This window comes from Micromesistius poutassou (genome assembly GCF_964030765.1).
Source record: "Micromesistius poutassou genome assembly, chromosome: 23".
NCBI classification, from domain to species: Eukaryota; Metazoa; Chordata; class Actinopteri; order Gadiformes; family Gadidae; genus Micromesistius; species Micromesistius poutassou.
This window is the reverse complement of record NC_140293.1, coordinates 8,992,843-9,011,492: the sequence shown is the minus strand read 5'-3', so window position 1 is coordinate 9,011,492 and position 18,650 is coordinate 8,992,843. Positions and strand designations below refer to the sequence as shown.

The 18,650-nt window shown below is 47.7% G+C and overlaps 1 protein-coding gene across 11 annotated transcripts in view; it reads right to left on the bottom strand.

Annotated features, from left to right (window-relative positions):
- Positions 1–18,650, bottom strand: part of lrrfip1a (leucine rich repeat (in FLII) interacting protein 1a) — a gene marked incomplete at its 3' end in the record, with an annotated part of 41,234 nt that overhangs the window by 16,876 nt on the left and 5,708 nt on the right. For 5 of the 11 annotated variants that reach the window (XR_014639913.1, XM_084487122.1, XM_084487121.1 and 2 more), the window contains exons 2-9: positions 11,280–11,366; positions 6,279–6,296; positions 5,544–5,615; positions 4,388–4,429; positions 3,542–3,592; positions 968–1,033; positions 791–832; positions 45–101 (exon numbers count right to left, since the gene is read on the bottom strand). Coding sequence is in view for 10 of the 11 variants with exons in the window: in XM_084487122.1 (XP_084343248.1) it covers positions 45–101; positions 791–832; positions 968–1,033; positions 3,542–3,592; positions 4,388–4,429; positions 5,544–5,615; positions 6,279–6,296; positions 11,280–11,366 (435 nt within the window). The remainder of the gene's footprint in view (positions 1–44; positions 102–790; positions 833–967; positions 1,034–3,541; positions 3,593–4,387; positions 4,430–5,543; positions 5,616–6,278; positions 6,297–11,279; positions 11,367–18,650) is intronic. The other 6 variants (XM_084487125.1, XM_084487123.1, XM_084487128.1 and 3 more) reach the window with 6 other exon arrangements.

Below are 18,650 nucleotides of genomic sequence, written 5' to 3'. Positions count from 1 at the left end.
GACATGAAGGACCACCCAGGGGGGGGGGGGCATGCGGCACCCACCGTGAGGTCAAGCCTGGACGAGCGAGAGGTTCTGCTCTCGTCGCTGAGCTTGGAGCTCTGGGAAGAAACAGAGACGCCATGAGACAGAAACAGAGACGCCATGAGACAGAAACAGAGACGCCGTGAGACAGAAACAGAGACGCCATGAGACAGAAACAGAGACGCCATGAGACAGAAACAGAGAAGCCATGAGACAGAAACAGAGACGCCATGAGACAGAAACAGAGACGCCATGAGACAGAAACAGAGACGCCATGAGACGGCTAGCAGACGTCCAGCCTGCCTTCACAAGCCAGCCAGCGACCGCAGCAACATTCCCTCTGTGTGTAGCAGACCTGGGAGGCCTCGCTGAGCACTCCACCAATAATGGGGTCACATGGAAACTCCAGATATGAACAGAGTCCGCTACCCGACACACACATAACTTTAGCTTAGATACCAGCAGCGAGCCTTCAACAGCTCCTTGAAACAGGGGGAGGCTGCTATGAAATCATGCGATTACCTTTAACAGCTAAACACTACATGCATCCATATGATATGTAATGTGGCAACAACTAAAAAGGACCATGTACATTTAGGGGATTAAACAATAAGATAATCCTTTCTTTGAACTTGAATAAAACATCGTCTTCCATTGACGTGCAACTAACAACTCCATATATTATGTCATTATCTTTACTAATCTCTAATCAGTATTTTATATTGTTGGGCATACAGGGTGCAGATGTATACAAAGGTCCACCCACCCGGCTGGATATCACACTATAACCGTCCTCACAGCCGTCATCCTAGAGGTAGAGCACAGGGCACGTGAACAGTCAGAAGGAGGGCATCAATAGAAACACACAGGGTGACTTTAGAAACAGTGTATCTGTGGTCGGGGCACACCCGTCACATGCATTACAGCGACAGTTGCAACATACATCTCTGTCTTTGTGCTTGTGCTTCTTCTTTTTCTTGGACTTCTTGTGCGAGTGCATGGAGGAGCTCTGGAAGACGGAAGGACAGAGGAAGAGAGGAAGAGAGGACGAGAGGAAGAGAGGACGGAGGATGAGGACAGAGGAAGAGAGGAAGAGAGGACAGAGGACGAGAGGAAGAGGGGACAGAGGATGAGGACAGAGGAAGAGGGGAACAGATGAACGATGCATGGTGGAGAGGAGAGGGTGTGGTAGGGGAGGGTGAAGCGTCCAGCCAGTGTGTTAATAATTAATGGCTTTCATGCCAGCACAGCCCTCAATCCTTAATGTGCCGCTTCCTTCACTCAGATAACACCAACTCAAAGCAACACGCGGGCCACCCGCACATCACATGCCCCGTTTGTTTTATCCTTCATTCATGTTTTTAGGGTGCGGTCCTCTGCTCTCGCTCTCTTGAAAAGGTATTCAATCAAATGCAGTTCTTCATTGTTTAATCCTACATCACATCATGCATTAGAACCATGTTTGGTGTGGAGCTGGGAGGTAAACATTAAAGGCCTTGATTGAGTCCAGCATTCACAGACAAGGCCAAGGTAACGAGCCAGGGTCAACAAGGAGCATTTATAATTCTTTAGATAGGACCACATCCTTCTAAAACATAACCGTCTTACATCATGGTAACACACACGCTTTTTTCTGGGTTTATTTTTTCAAAAAGGCTTTGCCACCACAGGACAACGTTATCAGCACTATTAGACTATTGGTTAGATTAGCAGGCACACGCATATGACTTGTTATGTTGAATCCACCACAGAACAACCACAGAGGGGCAGGCTGACGAGAAGACCGCCTGCAGAGACCATGCAGGACGACCTTCAGATGAAGAACGTTGGAGCTCAGAGGATTCGGACGGGCACAACACTGTGAACTCGCAGCACATCACCTCAAACGTTGCCAGCCTTACAGTCACCATTCACCAAGGCTTTTCGTTAATGCGGCATTTGCTGCCTCAGCTGCCGCCCTGCGTGTCACACCTCCAGGGCAGCGAACGTGGTGGGTACGCACGACTGCATGGCCCCCAAGCCACACCCTCACCTGGGTTCACCCCCAGAACTACATACAGCCCACACCACACAGAAGGGCCCTGCTGCAGCATGACATGGACCCTCTGTAACTCTGTGCTTTAACCTTGGTTGTCCACAGAGGCTACTACTTTTCTTCTGTTTTTTGATCGTATCTAAAACAACTGTGAGAGTGTTAACTATCATAGTGTGCTTTAACTCTGCACCATCGATGGAGATGGAGCCATTCAAGGGATTGCTGCAGGAGCAACCAGACCGTGTGAAGAGAGTGAACCAAGCAGGGCCTGCGACGCAAACTCAGCCTGCTAGTCCACTGTTGTCGTACTGAAGTACGGTACAGGGACACCTTGCCTAGTGTGAGTGCGCCCTTTAAAGTCTTCAGGGCTTCAGAGTTTTCAGGCCCCAGACCTCCAGCGTGGTGTGGAAGAGGCCAAAGACAAAATGTGACTTTGCACACAAAGCTTTAAAAGGCCCTATCCGGCTGTAGCCAGGGGGCATTTTCCAGACTCCTTTCGTGAGGCTTTTCCAAAAGTGGGAGGGTTGGTTGTGGTGGCTAGGGGAGCGCCCTACATTGATATTTACTTTAGAGATAAAAAAAGATCAGTCCTAGCGGAACATGCTTCCACAAGCCGTTCTTCTTTTCCTAAGAAAAGAAGAACGCGACACAATAAACAAAGAGCAACAACGCAGGCCGTCCGAGAAGGACGGCAAATCTCTTCTTCAATAAATGAAGCTTCTGCTGTTGTCCAGAAGTACCTGGTGGGTCCTGTGTGTGTTTGTTATTATCCCCTCTGTCGAACGGAAGGGATTGTGTCAACAGACGGCGTGTGTAGCTCCGCCTTGTTGGCGCCCTTTCAGACCGCTTGGTACCCCAACGGAGGAGTACTGCGAGACGAGTACGGCTCATCACGGCTAAGTCTGGACCCCGCCCACTTTTGGCGGTGGGAATGTGAACCGTTCCGCGCCTGTTCACACCACAGCCAACCCGCCGGGGAACCGTGCCACAAGGTCCCATGGTCAGACCAAGGGTCCCACGGTCAGACCAAGGGTCCCACGGTCAGACCAAGGGTCCCACGGTCAGACCAAGGGTCCCGGTGCTGAGCTTCCCAACCAACAGAGAGTCAGACTTCAGACGAGTGTGGCCGGCTCCCACGTTCAAACCACATGTCAATCATGGCCTTTAGTGGCACTGGGTGGAGTCCAGACCAGTCACAACACATCGACGGGACCAGTGGTCCGCTCACGTCCCCCGTCACACACGTCTTCGGCGTCATTGTGATAAGTACATGTGGGACATGTGGAGGTGAGGGTGCGTTGGTTTACTCCACTGAGTGGACTGAGGGCAGTGTGGTGTGGAGGTGAGGGCAGTGTGGTGTGGAGGTGAGGGCAGTGTGGTGTGGAGGTGAGGGCAGTGTGGTGTGGAGGTGAGGGCAGTGTGGTGTGGAGGTGAGGGCAGTGTGGTGTGGAGGTGAGGGTGCGTTGGTTTGACTCCACTGACCCTGACGCTGCTCCGGCTCCCCACGGACATCCGCTCATCTTCATCTGAAAGCTGGGAGAGAGAGAGAGAGAGGGAGGGGGAGAGAGAGGGAGAGGAGGAGAGAGAGGGAGAGGAGGAGAGAGAGAGGAGGAGGAGAGAGAGGGGGAGAGAGAAGGATGGTTAGGACTCAAACCTGGAAGCAAGATAACACACAGAGTAAGTAAGTCCCTCGCAGCAGCAAGGCCCCAGTTACATCATAACACATTAGGGATATATTATTTAAGAACCATATGAGCGTTGTTCGAGTTCTTCTGACGTTTTCGGTGTCCAAGCGCAGCCCTTACAATTGTTTAAAATGGAAGAAATTTGCCATAATGAAAACTATTGCTATGAACTATTTTTGCTATTTTTTTACTATTTTCTGCAAAATAACGATGTAAGCTTTGTCAAGGACCAACAGCAAACACAATTCATCCACACCTCATCCCTCTGTGTCCCCATCTCAGTAACCTTTGAAGTACCAATTCAAGTGGACTCATCAAGGCCAACATTAAAGTGCTTAGGCCCCCCCTGCAGCCTCCCCCCCGTAGCCTCCCCCCCTGCAGCCTCCCCCCCGTAGCCTCCCCCCCTGCAGCCTCCCCCCCTGTAGCCTCCCCCCCTGCAGCCTCCCCCCGTAGCCTCCCCCCCTCCACCCCTCTAGCCTCCCCCCCCCCCCCCCTGCAGCCTCCCCCCCTGTAGCCTCACACCGCTGTGTGCTCCGCATGAGATGGAGAGGGGAGGGAGAGAGAGAGAGAGTGGGAGAGAGACAGCGAGAGCAACAGTGCATGAGCGAGAGAGAGAGCGAGAGAGAGAGCGAGAGCTACAAACCGTGGTGGTCCGTGACGGGCGTGAGTAGCGCTCACTGTCCTCCTAGAGGCAGAAGAAGAGCGACAGGATGAAGAAGGGAGGCGGGAGAGATGAGAGATCAAAGGTCAAGCAGGAAGGGGAACCATGGAGACGGGGAGGATGCAGATGGTCCATGTTCCTCAGCACACGGCGTTCAAGAGTCGGTCAGCGGTTCTCTTCAGCAATACCATTATGATATCTTCAAAGAAACACGGTGTGCAGCAGTCCTCACACACACACACACACACACCAACATGCAGCACATCCCGGTGAGTGCACCAGTGGAACCAGAACAGACGCGCAGCAGCAGACTCTATTGAATTTCAGATGTCAGAGAGCTAGTAAGCATGGTAACCCTGACCCTAACCCTCAGGGGAGAAGTGCACACCTGGCGGTGGGTACGGAAACAACCCCTTTGTCTCCACCGCCAGTGGAGTCAAGACTCGTATCTCAGCAGCTATTTCAGTTCTACTGGCGTGGTGTCTGGCATCCATCAACACTTGACACTCAGGTATTTCAGGTCTTAGCATTCAGACAACACTTGATTAGTCAGGTCACAAAAGGTTAAATCAGAAATCCCACACGTCCTAATTCTAGACATTAGTCCCCAGATGACCATAGCCACTCACCATGGGTCAACTCGGCACACGACAGACACAACCGGGGACATGAATCCATGCAGACAAACAAAACAGGCCAGATGGAGGTGGAAATGACAAGGATGTCGCCCAACAGAGACTTCAATAAGTGGCTTATCACTAGCGGCTGAGCTTTTATACGCCGCAAGCCGCTAACGCTTCCAAACATTAAAAACCGCCTCAGAAACCCACGATAAGAGGCAGCGAGACAACGTGATTAGTGTTGCTGATGGGTTACACATTTCCTCTACAAACAAGTCTTTGGTAGCACTTAATATTTACATGGCTATAACGCGGTCGTTGACGTTGTGTTCAGCGAAGCCGCCTGGAGTTAAGCTTGCTCAAGTGCCAGCTCAAAAGGCTCTGGGTTCGACGGCTACTGTACTCAGTCCACCTGGAGGCGCCCTGGAGGCGTGGCCCCGTTCATCCTGTCTACATCATGCCTGTGATCACGGTGCTACTGGAGGTTAGGGGGCATCACGCCGGGGATACTACTGTACCATCCATTGTTCAATGTTCCCCCACTTGGTGTCCCCTGGCTCTTCTGCTTTGGTATCCAGCCCATAATATTTCTGAATCGGGCAAACAGAACAACATCAATACTACGGAGCATAAGGATAAAAAATATAAATGATTCACACCCTGGCTGATGTCCTGAATGCTGTGAGGTGTGTTTCAAGCTGTTTGGATAAAGCATCTGCTGGTGCGGAATAAAGAAGTGCCAAGTGGCTGAGATGGTTCCTCCCAGTCTGCTCCACACTGGAGAGAGATGCCTTCAGCTGTTCCTTAAAGGTCCCATGGCGTGCCACCAGGTCAGGTGTGATTAGCCATTACAAGCCGTTTTGGAAATCTGCCCCTTCTGACATCACAAGCGGGCGTGTCCACCTAGATGTGTGCTGGATAGATCAGTCTACCGGCCGACCCAGTGGACTGTAGCAAACGTTGCTCATCCATCCGTCACACATCTAGGGGGACACGCACACCTGTGACGTCATAAGGGGCAGATTTCCAAAACGGCTTGTAACGGCTAATCACACCTCACCTGGTGGCACGTCATGGCACCTTTAAGTCCTGTGTGTGTGAACTCACTGCCTAAATGACGTGTTAGAACATTTGTCTCAAGTTGGCACGTTTTTAAGCCTGTTATTACATCCTGAAATTGGATATTTGACCATGAATAGACAGGAGATGAAAGGAGAATGGAGGAGGAGGAGGAGGAGGAGGAGGAGACCTACCTTCTGGACCTGAAAGATCTACACACCAACACAGGAGAGGAAGAGGAGAGAGGCCAGGGTGGGATGGATCAACCAAACAGAGACACAGGGAAAGAACAGAAACACAGCCTTCATGTAAACAGTTGGAAACAGTGGAATGTGAAAAGCAGCAAGACAGAATGACAGGAGGAGATCACGTATATATATATATATATATATATATATATATATATATATATTTATAAAACGGGTGGCTTAAATCAAGCGATCTGATTGGTTCCCAACTGTTGTATATTGAGCGTATACACACAGCTATGACGCCCGTTCAGCTTACGGAGTTCAGTATCACTCCGCGCCTAACTTGAACTGTTGTTTATTTATATATAAAAGCAATAGCATAGTAAATAACAGACAAACTGAGAGGAGCAGGAACAGTAAAGGTTTAGGAAAGGGCCCCATAGGAGCCAGTGAAAGCACTGAGGGCCCATAGGAGCCAGTGAAAGCACTGAGGGCCCCATAGGAGCCAGTGAAAGCACTGAGGGCCCATAGGAGCCAGTGAAAGCACTGAGGGCCCCATAGGAGCCAGTGAAAGCACTGAGGACCCCATAGGAGCCAGTGAAAGCACTGAGGGCCCCATAGGAGCCAGTGAAAGCACTGAGGACCCCATAGGAGCCAGTGAAAGCACTGAGGGCCCCATAGGAGCCAGTGAAAGCACTGAGGGCCCCATAGGAGCCAGTGAAAGCACTGAGGACCCCATAGGAGCCAGTGAAAGCACTGAGGGCCCCATAGGAGCCAGTGAAAGCACTGAGGGCCCATAGGAGCCAGTGCCTGGGGCATAGTCACGTCACACTGGATGGGTGCGGTCAATAAAAACGACTACTCTGGAAGACCATTTACAAATAAATATCACCCATTTACAAAATAACAATAGCAAACATTTGACCGCACACGAGACCCAAGCAGAGCAGTGTTCAACTGAAGAAGAGATTTGGGGCTTTTCCTTTAACGGGTTAAACCCCCGGACACCTGAGTTCTACCTGAGGTCCGGACTTGGAGAGCAGCGGTGTTAGTTTCAGCTCACTGGAGCAGAGACCTTAGCAACGCGGGTTGCCAAGGCAAGGTAACAAAGGTTGTTCAATGCCATGTCGTACTCTGAGGTTGGCGATGGTGGCCTGTTGCCAGGGGCAGCAGGTTTGTCACTTGTTCCCGTTTCCATGACGACTAACGACCTGAGCCCCGTGAGAAGCAAACTCAATCTGCAGAGGTAATTTTCCTGCGCATAAACAAATCCAAACCACACCGTGGTTCTTTAGCATTCAGCCAACACCCAACCACCACATAAGGAACATAACAGGATATGCAACATCCAAATCAGAACGGATCAGAACAGTAACAAATAGACAGGGATAAACATAGATTGATCCCCTATGGTATAAATAATGGTGCGGCAGCTGTCTGTCAGTGGAGCCAGCTTGGCCTCCAGATCTTGAGGCCCAAACGTGAGCGGAGGAAACGCAGTGCTAGCACGTGCAGTACGAAGATCCCCTCTGTGTCCGTTCCAATGCCTCTGTATTAATAGAGATCAGCCAACATTTATAGTCACAGTTATGACCTCCGTGTTCTCATCGCCCTCCGCCAAGTCCCCTGACCCATGCACCATTCTCATACAGTTTGGCAGCCTTGGCAAGCCCAGCCTCCATCAATCTGTTTTCAGTCAACCTCTTTGTTCCAAGAGAAGCTGACATATTTTCACTGGTGACCCAGTGGACCAGCGGGTCTATTTCTAGAAGTCCACAGCCCTCTCCCCCGGTAAATTGTTTCACTGCCGGCCACCGCGCTTCTGCCCCGCCATCTAAACATTGATGGACCTCTAGAAGAGTCGGGGTGCTTTGAAACGGTTGACTCCAGCATTCTTTTCCGTTATAAATTAGGTAATAAACAGTTACAGAACAGATACGTTTGAATAAGTGATGCAAATGTTTACTGCAGTCCGCGGTAAATCTAGCAGCACAAACATAAAAAGTCAATACAATTCTATGTAATATATTTGAATGGCATTACGTTATCACCCTCTCTTGCTCATCATGTATTTAATGATGTGTTAATAAGGACCTCTGTATCCCGGAGCCTCACCAGATGACCCCAATGCGATGCTGGCTTCAAACTCCCTATTGTCTACCGGGAGGCAGCCTCAAACATCTGCTCTTCAACATCTGCTCCATCTGTGCTCAAATCAACTCATTGCTACAATTGCCTAACATTCACCCACTCGTCAAACATGGACACACCGACGACGGCGTCGTCAACCATGCAAGGCAACAGCTCTTCAGGAGCAGTCAGGGTGAGGCGTCTCGCTCTGGGACACCTCCACACTCTAGCTAGGAGGAGCCGGGGATCCAACCGGCGACCTTCTGGTTACCAGCCGACCCGCTGTACCTCCGGAGCCACGTCACAGTTGTCATCCCTTCTGCCTGTAGTCCCAGCCTGTCTGCTCTCCCTTGCTGTCTGCGTCTAGTCAGCCAATTAGCGCTAAACAGCCGGCCCAGCTAAAGCCCTGCAGGTCACTAGGACCAGTTACACAACCTGCTGCTCACTGGCGGCCCGGCGCCCACTCACCCTACTGCCCCTCACCGCGGGGGTCCGCCCCCCCAGCGCCGCGCGGACCCCCCTCCCGGCCAGCCGCCGGCCCGCCATGCCGACCGCCCGCAGGGGGTCTGCTCGCGGCTCGCTCCGGAGAGGGGCCTCCCAGGGGCCGTGGGGGGGCAGGGTCAGCAGCCTCTCGTGTAGCCAGGAGGGTCTCCCCGCCGGGGGCCTCCCCGCCGAGGGTCTCCCTGCCGAGGGCCGCATCGGCTCCGCGCTCCGGAGGCTGCTCAGGGGGGGGGGGGGGGGGCGGTGGCTGCCGGATCTGTGTCGCTACAGAGCTAGTGGGCGCGGCCGGTTAGATCCAGTGTTCTGCGCCCTCGTCCAGGAGGGGAACTGGGCGACGACGACGTCTGGGAGAGCACCGAGCCATCGCTACATGTCAACAACAACAACACCGCTAGAATGCCGCGCTGCAGGCTGCTGCCAGGCTAAGCTAAGCTACTTTGGAACTCGGCTAAAGCTTTTAAAGTAGTGCGCGTGTGCGCTCGCAAACACTCTCCCCTTCTCCAGACTGGGCTTAATGCTCACCGCTAATCTGGTAAGTATGGCCTGCGTGTGTGTGTGTGTGTGTGTGTGTGTGTGTGTGTGTGTGTGTGTGTGTGTGTGTGTGTGTGTGTGTGTGTGTGTGTGTGTGTGTGTGTGTGTGTGTGTGTGTGTCCTTCCAGATAAGAGATGTCCCCGGTGCTTATTCAGGCACATTATGAACGGCAGATGGATTATGGTCATGATGCACAATGGAATCATCGTTAAGAGGACCCCTGCAGGTCAGGAGTGGTGAAGAGCAGCCTGCCGTCTTACTGCGCTGTGACCACTGCGGTGAAGACCACTGGAGGGGCTTCACTGGAGGGGCTTCACTGGCTGTTTTACGGCCCGTCCCGTGTTTAAAGGTCCCATGACGTGCCACCAGGTGGGGTGTGATTAGCCGCTACAGGCCGTTTTGGAAATCTGCCCCTTCTGACATCACAGGTGTGCGTGTCCCCCTAGATGTGTGACGGATAGATGAGCAACGTTTGCTGCAGTCCACTGGGCAGGCTGGTGGACTGATCTATCCAGCACACAGCTAGGTGGACACGCCCACCTGTGATGTCATAGGGGGCAGATTTCCAAAACGTCAACCTCAATCAAAGCCAGAAATCGAGGGGTTATCATGGATTCAGATTTACATTTCGACAGTCACATCAAATCAGTTACAAAATCTGCATATTATCACCTTAAAAACGTAGCAAGACTTAGAGGGCTCATGTCTACCGAAGACTTACAAAAACTTGTACATGCCTTTATCACTAGCAAGCTTGATTACTGCAATGGTCTCCTTACAGGTCTCCCAAAAAAAACTCTAAGGCAACTACAGCTTGTTCAGAATGCTGCTGCTAGAGTTCTAACAAAGACCAAAATTTTAACATATTACACCAATTTGTTACATTGGCTCCCTGTATGTCAGAGAATTGATTTTAAAATCATGTTGCTAACCTATAAATCCCTACATGGTTTAGGGCCAAAATATGTAACTGATATGCTTGCACTACATAAGCCTTCTAGGCCACTAAGATCCTCTGAGACCAATCTGTTAATTATCCCCAGAGAACATGAAACATGGAGAAGCAGGAATATGTGGAATAAACTCCCTGAGGATTTAAGACTTGCCCCAACTCTGACAGCTTTAAAACAAGACTGAAGACTTTTAGGTTTGCTTTAGCTTTCTGCTAATTCTTAAATCTACAATGCTTCTATCTATGTTTTATTTTATTACTAACTTTGCCTTCATTTTCTCACTTTCTTTTCTGTTTTTTTTTTTTTTTACTTTGCCTTTATTTTCTATCTATTTTCCTTTTTTACTCATCTATTATTTTCTTTTATTGTATGACAATATTTCTATGTGAAGCACTTTGAGTCTGCCTTGTGTATGAAAAGCGTTATATGAATAAAGTTGCCTTGCCTTGTAACGACTAATCACACCACACCTGGTGGCACGTCATGGCACCTTTAAAACTACTACCATTCATAAACTCTGGAGGCAAACGCTATAGCATCAACTCACCCTCTCACTCATTCATGAGGACAGCAGCATGTTTACATGACTGGTTTTCTCTGGAAGGGTCCAACAGGCTGGCCTGACTCGCCGCTCTGGTAAATCCACTACATTTAATCTTATTCTGATAATATCAACAACTAGTCATGTTTGGATATTGTTGAATATCAACAAGTTACTGTTCAAGATCAAGTGAAGTGTGTGTGTGTGTGTGTGTGTGTGTGTGTGTGTGTGTGTGTGTGTGTGTGTGTGTGTGTGTGTGTGTGTGTGTGTGTGTGTGTGTGTGTGTGTGTGTGTGTGTGTGTGTGTGTGTGTGTGTGTGTGTGTGTGTGTGTGTGTGTGTCTGGTACCTCCTTCTGTTGTCGTTCCAGCTCCTTCATGCGGATCTCCCTGGCCTCCGCCCTGGCTGCTCTCTTGGCTGCCAGCCGAGCCTCCGCCTGCAGGGGGGCGAGAGAGAGACACGTCAGCTCATTTCAGTACTTCAGTACCCTGGAGGTCTCGCCAGAGGACTATTTGAATTTCAGCGAGTCACTCTGGGAACGAGCAATAGACTCACTCCCCGATGCCCCTGGCCCAGAACATTAACCAATCACATCGGTGTATCTGATATAGGCGGGCCAAAAGCGTTGCTGTTTTACAGACCGGATACGGCAAGAGTCTTATCTATTGGTTAGCTCCGCTGGTCTGGATACGTCACCCCTTGTATTCTTCTGATTGGTCGTAGTGTTATCCAATTGCGTGCAGTGATATTTTCAAATGCATGCTTGGTGCCGCCCCTCAAGTTGGGCCGTTTTCATTACTCGTTGCCAGACCCTACAGCTTTCTAGATGTGGCTCTGGATTTCCAGGCTAGTATTTCAGTGGAAATAGATCAAATGTTAACATTGCGTCTTCTTACTTACATTTAGTTTATTTTGCTGACGCTTTTATCCAATGTGACTTTCAACCATTCATTCATTCACACATTGACGGCGGAGTCAGGAGCAGTCAGAGTGAGGCGTCTCGCTCATGGACACGTCGACACTCCGCTAGGAGGAGCCGGGGATTGAACCGGCAACCTTCAGGTTACCAGCCGACCCGCTCTACCTCCTGAGCCACTTCGGCCCTCGCCCTACTCCACTCCATTAGCATGACTGAGCTCAGATGCAGCACTTCATGCAGGTCTGTGCATGCGTCCCAAAGTCTGAGCGTGTGGGACAGCTGACGACCAGACCAGTGATGACCGCTGATGGTTGAGTGTTAGGATGAACCGATGCAGATAGATGTATAGATGTAGATAGATATTAGACATTAGATAGTATACTAGATACTATATTTCTCTTGGTCATTTGCCCAGGCCCCCCTCAGCAGAGGGACCTCTCAGACGGCCTCATGTGTGTCCCATAAGCACTTCCTTCCTGTCTGCGGGGCTCTGATACATCACTGCTATGGGACATGACCGCCCCACGGGTGCGGCCCATGTGTTACACAGGGAACACACACACAATATATATTATTATCTAGTTTGATCTGGCACTCAAATAAAACCGGAAGATCAAAATGAAAAGATGAAAGATTCAAGAACAGACTTTATGTTCACACACTAATTAAACCATCCATGTATTCATGCCACCACCAAGATCTTCAGAGGAGCTTCCATGGGCTGTAAAGCCTGTCATCTCCTAGCTCCTTAAACTCTGTCCTCGTTCCCTCAAACATTGAGCCCAGGGGAGGACTGACTTCTTGAGGACATCTTGATTCTTAGCGTGTTCAAAGCTTCCTAAACCACTTCACATCCCTGTGTTCTCCTGGGCTGCTGGCTGCTCCACAAGTTCATTTGAGTTTCATCTCTTAAAATGGACCAAATTAAATACTAATGCGTTGTCAGGAAACGACGTGAGGACCCAAAAAGCCTTGTCACCCGATGAAGAAGGGATGATGTAATGAAGCCGAAGAGAGCCGGCCTGAAGCGGTCTGGAGTAGATCTGAGTAAACACGGCTAGCTATAAATTAGCATTAGCATTGTTCAACTGTCAGTGAGGAGTCTGAAAACTGAAAAATAAGCCAAACTCTTGAACGCCTATTATTGCTAAATGAGATATATTGTTACATCTTTAAAAAAATATATTAGGATTGCTTGGATTGGTGCCATGGGTCACTTGGCACAAATCTAAGCCAATCAGGAACAAGCAACATGCCCTTGAAGAACAGTAATAAACTCAGCAAGCATACATTATGTACATAATGTACATTAAGACTAAGAAAATCGACAGATCCACAACTTAGATCCACAATATATATAACAAACCATTCATCAACAAAATGTGAAAATAAAGTAAAAGCCCCCAGTATTCAGAGCGAGTCACTGGAGGCCGACGGATTAACTGACAGACTGGGTTCTGAACAGGTTCTGAACCATGGCTCCTGCCATTCCCCATGGTTCTGAACTTGGCACTGTTTCAATCTATTTATACAGAGCTGGATGGCTTGTATTTTTCCCATAAGTCACTTGGGTGCCATCATACTCTGACCTACTGAAGCAAAATGAAGAAAATGAATAATACAGCCCACATCGTGTTGAAATACTCATATGAGTAGGAGAGTTTATGCTGTGTTTGCCGCATATTAGAATTAGTTTAGATTAGTTCTAAAATGAAATAGTTTAGTTTTAACCTTTAAACCCAGAGTCTCTGTTCATGGACATCTTATATTGAGCCAATGGGTCATTCATTGTACAACCCATGTAACTCATTCACCAGATAGTCAATACCTTTCCAAACACTTTATATCACCACCCATGTGTGGTAAACGGTGTGCTTAACATGACTGTTGAATCCCTTAAAAAGGTTCCAAACAAAAACCGGTTATTCATTTATAAAAATAAGGAATATGCCAATCATGCAAATGTCATCTGTCCTTTTGTGGGAGGGAATTCAACTGCAAAGGACTGAAAAAATATGTGACATAAACCTATGTCACATATTTTTTCTGCAAAAAAGTTATTTTTAAACAGTTTACATGAAAAGTAAATGCCAGTAGACTCCATATTACCAGGTCAAAAGAGCATGCATCTATTGGTCACCATTTGATTTATTGTTATTAAAGAGATTATGCAAGTTTGTTTTAAAGAGGTTTGATATAGTCCAATGTAAAACAACATTGTACAATTTAAGTTCAGCTAGACATTTAGATATGTGCCAATGTGTTGGACTGCTATTTAATGTATTCAAGGAAGTGTCTTCCCCAGCTTCCTGCCCCAGCTGCCTTCTGGAAAACCCCTTTCTTCTCAGAGAATTTGCTTATTAACCGTTGAATATGTATTTAGCCCAAAGGCATTCCCTTATGCCTCATCCAAACCTTGTAAACCTTCACTGGAGAGTATTGAAACTTGAACAGATCGATTTTCTCAATGATTTATTTAATCAATGATTTGAAACACACCTTGTTATCGAGTGTTTTGGCCATTGATCTGAAAGCAAGAGCCATTTCATCAAGTCAGAATGCAGACTCATCCCTACAAACCAAAACATACCCCCCTCCTTCCCAGAAAACTATCTGCCGGTGGACTGTTGACATTATACACGAGAGTGCTGAAATATAGGCTACTTGATACACAGAAAACGTACTACATGCACATATTATGTATAGCAGCCAATCATTTTCGCTTTACTCGGCTGGCAAAAGCAGAGTAGGGTGGAGTTTGTCAGTTGGGAGTGATTCTGCACACCATGTGCCAAATACTGGGACAACAACAGGAAAGTACTGAACATTGGAGTTATGGGTATTTACACAACAGCACTTTACTGATTAATGCCTCAGATTCACCGCTTCATCCAGCCGCGGAGAGGTCAACCATGCAAAGCAACAAGCCCTTACAAGCTTGTTTTGTGAATAGGTCGGTACTCTGCAAGAAGCCAGCAGGGATAGAAGCAGCACTGGGCTGCTCTGCCTCCCAGTGCGAGTGTGCCACTGCCCCTGAATAGAGCCCGCAATCAATATTCTTCAGTTTCTACAAGTGACGGTTTGCATCATGCAAATTAAAGCTGTCCATATCTCCTCGATAACACTCATCAATCATACATGCGCGATACGTCAAAACCATAACGGCCATGCGGTGTGAAGCGAGAGCACGCTAAAGCGGTACCTTCTTGCAGTGGTCAAAGTACACCATGATGTCGCTGACGGTCAGCATGTGGAATCCAGTGTCCTCGACCCTGGCGTCCATGGTGCACCTGTACACGCTACCACGCTACCTGACCGCACCACACACGCACCTCACCTAAACTGGGCCAAATGAACACATTGGCCACTCTTTTCTCTCTCCCCTCCCTTCTCTACGGCTATTTATAATGCCCTAGATGGGCTGCGGGGGTTCAATCATAGCTCTGCTAAATCAGAACTGATTCAAAAGCTTGCTGATCCTCATAGGAAACAGGTCAGCGGTCCCACGTTGGGAAGAGACCCTGGGGTCACCTGAGCTGTTGAAGGTTGGAACCCAGAGGAGAACGGCTGCACAGTGCACCTGGAGGTTATGTCTTTTCTATCTGCGTGTGTATGTGTGTGGGCTTGCATGCAATTATTATGGCCTTAATTAACTCATAAAGACTCATAATAACAAAACTATTTGGTAAACCTCTTCATATCGTTAGCAATGGATTATGATACGATTACCATTGTGGTTATCAGTGACAGTCATCAAGCTACAATGCTAAACTGTTCAATCAATGTTGTAGAACATTGTATGCTGTTTCCTTCCTAAATAAAGACTGTACTGTTGACTCATGACTTCATGAACTATGTATAATGCATTGCAGTTTTTCTATATAATGTACTATGTGAACAACGTATAATGTAATACACAGTACTCTTGGACGCCTGGCTGCAGCCCAACCGGCTTCCTGTTGGACACAGGAAATGCACGAGCGGAAGTGAAGCCAGAGCATCAGAAGTAGAGCCAGCACTCGGCGGCCTCCCCTTCCCACGCCCTGAGTGGCAGTTAGTGGTGCTGATACTGCAGACTATTTTAACGACCAGCCAGTGCTGACAGATACCAAAAGAATGACACGGGGACGAAAATAACAATCCCTCTGTGGGGAGGAAGAGAAAGGAAGGCGTGCCCTGAATGAATAGAAAAACGCTCCTGAACAATCAAAAGTTGAGTGAGGACTTAATTCACCACTGTGGCAAAATAAGGCCTCGCCCTTTTTTGAAACACACAGAAAAAAATAGTAATTGTGTAATTTCCGACGCAAGGGTGTGGCTGCAAGAAATCTTTGTGTAAGTGACCCACACCAAGAGGTCATGACACAACAGAGAATTAAAAGGACATTACTTATACTAAGGATACTTGAAAAGAACACATTAAAAAATTTTCAACAAATAAGAAAGAGCAAGATCACTAAAAGAGTAATTATTCACTTTCAGTCACTTTCAAGTCAATTCATATAGTGAAATATTCTGTTCAGAACCCTTTAGGAGCACAAATGTCAGCTGCAGCATGACCTAAAAAATCTAATAGAAATCATATTTAACGGAGCTAAAGCTCTGGATCTGTTTAGCATGTGATGATTGCAGAAACACTAATTTGCGTGTATCCTGACACATCCGCATGCTTTGAGCCTTACAGTGAAACAAAAAATGCACGTCACTTTTTTCATTAATCATTCAAGGCGTGACAACATTGTTGCGTTGTTACTTTGTAGAAGAGAGGATGCAGATAAAGCTGACAGGAAATGCACATGAGGTACGATGGCCCCTCTCTCCAGCCCAGCCCTCCAATGAACCAGAGTACACTGGTATCCATACATCCATAACAGTGTGGCGGTATGAATAGCAAAATCCCAAGCCCATACACTGAAGTCAACCATCACCAGCACCAGGCCTACTGTTATTCATGCCCCTCTCGCCTACTGTATCAGCTCTGGTCGCTCAGAGGAGGAGATTGTCAGGTGCTGTGCACACACGCACTTCTATGACTCAGACGTCCACAAGTCCACTTTTCACAACTGATGCGGACTGAACCTGGGTTATATATACTCCAGACTATCCTATACTCTAGACGCTATGCCATAGTCCAGACCACCTTTCAGTATACCTAGTGTTCACACTCATCAAACTAACTGGACTTTGGGTCAAGTGTAATGGGATCCGCGTACCTGATGGGACAACGCCATGGTGCCAGAAAAAAAGAAGAAAACTACGAAGAAGAGGGCAGATTATATTGTTGTCATTTTGAATTTGAATCAGTAATTATCAGTTCACTACCCCAGTATTCACTGTAGATGACCAGACCTTAATCCGTGAGGGTCATTTTATAACATCTGCTAACTTACTATATGTGAAATTGTTGGTCTTCCACAATGGCTGCTGTGTGAAGAAGTCGGCTAACGTTGAGCCACAAACTGCCACTGCTAGGAGGCCAACTGCCACCTCAGCAGCATTAACCTCCACTCTGCTCCAATACGACCACAAACGCTAGCAGCAGCTCACAACAGAGCAGAGCCTCGGGGGCAAGCAGATGGGAAGGCCATTTGAGGCAAGGAGAAGGAAAATAAATGTTGTCCTTCAGGCTTTTTCTAAAAATAGACATCAAGAGAAGGAACTGGGTTTTAGATTCAAGGTCAACACCATGAAACCTGGAATGCTACACGGCAACTTGGAGTGACACGTTATTCCAGAACGTTACAGTACAGTGTCTGAGCCTCAATGGCTTCTACCAGGTCTCTAGACGCAACATACAAACCACAGCACTTATAAAACCACCTGCTGGAGGAAGTAGGTAAATGCAGTTGTGTGAGAAACATATTCAATGGGCCAGAACCATGACATTCCCCAGTTGTGGTCTTTTTTTTATCTTTTGCTGATTAAGTATCAGGAGTAGATTTGTGGCAGGTTCTTAGAAGCAGCAACAGATGTTGCAAGTTGAAACTCTGTATACGTTAAAATGAAGCATGATGGGGCAATAAGCCAGTGGAAATTACACAACCATGATTCAGTGAAAAGATAAAACAGATCTCAAGGATGTCATCTTAACGTTGGTGTTGATTTTGTTCTTGCCACTTTCACAAAGGATCCAGGTTTAGGTATTCTTTAAAGTAGATGGTTTGCCCTCCTTGGTATTTTGTTTATCACCCGGCTTCTCAAGCAGTGACCTATAAGCAGTATCCTAGTTAATATACAGTAAACCTCAATGCAACCAATGGTGAATGGAGGTGAACAGTTTGGTACATAGAGCCCAAGATTCAAACCCTCTTACTACACATGCCAGGGAGACTGGTCCTGCATGAGGATGAGGCAGGAATGATCCATTATACCTCATTTATTACTAACGCTCATTTATTACTACCACAAATCTTAAATGTAGGTTTAGTAGGGTTAGGGTTATTATTTGACCCATTTATTTTCCTTAATTCTCTGAATGGTATCTAAACTCCCCGTGGTTAGTGCCGTTGCATGATACAAATGAATGCATACCAAGTTCAGAACATTTTACACGTTGATTAAACATTACTTTGAGAATGACCGTATGGAGAGATCATCTTGAAATGTTGCTGATTCTTTTTATTTAAACCAGCACAGCAAAACATTTGAGATGAACAGACTAGTAGAGAGTAGTGCGTATGTGGGCAATAGGCCAACTATGCTTTAAATAAAGAGGCTGACAAGAGAGGAAGAACATTTACATTTTGGCCCCTGCACTTCTGAAATGATTGCAGCAGCCCTGCGGTTCATGCGTGTGCTCGT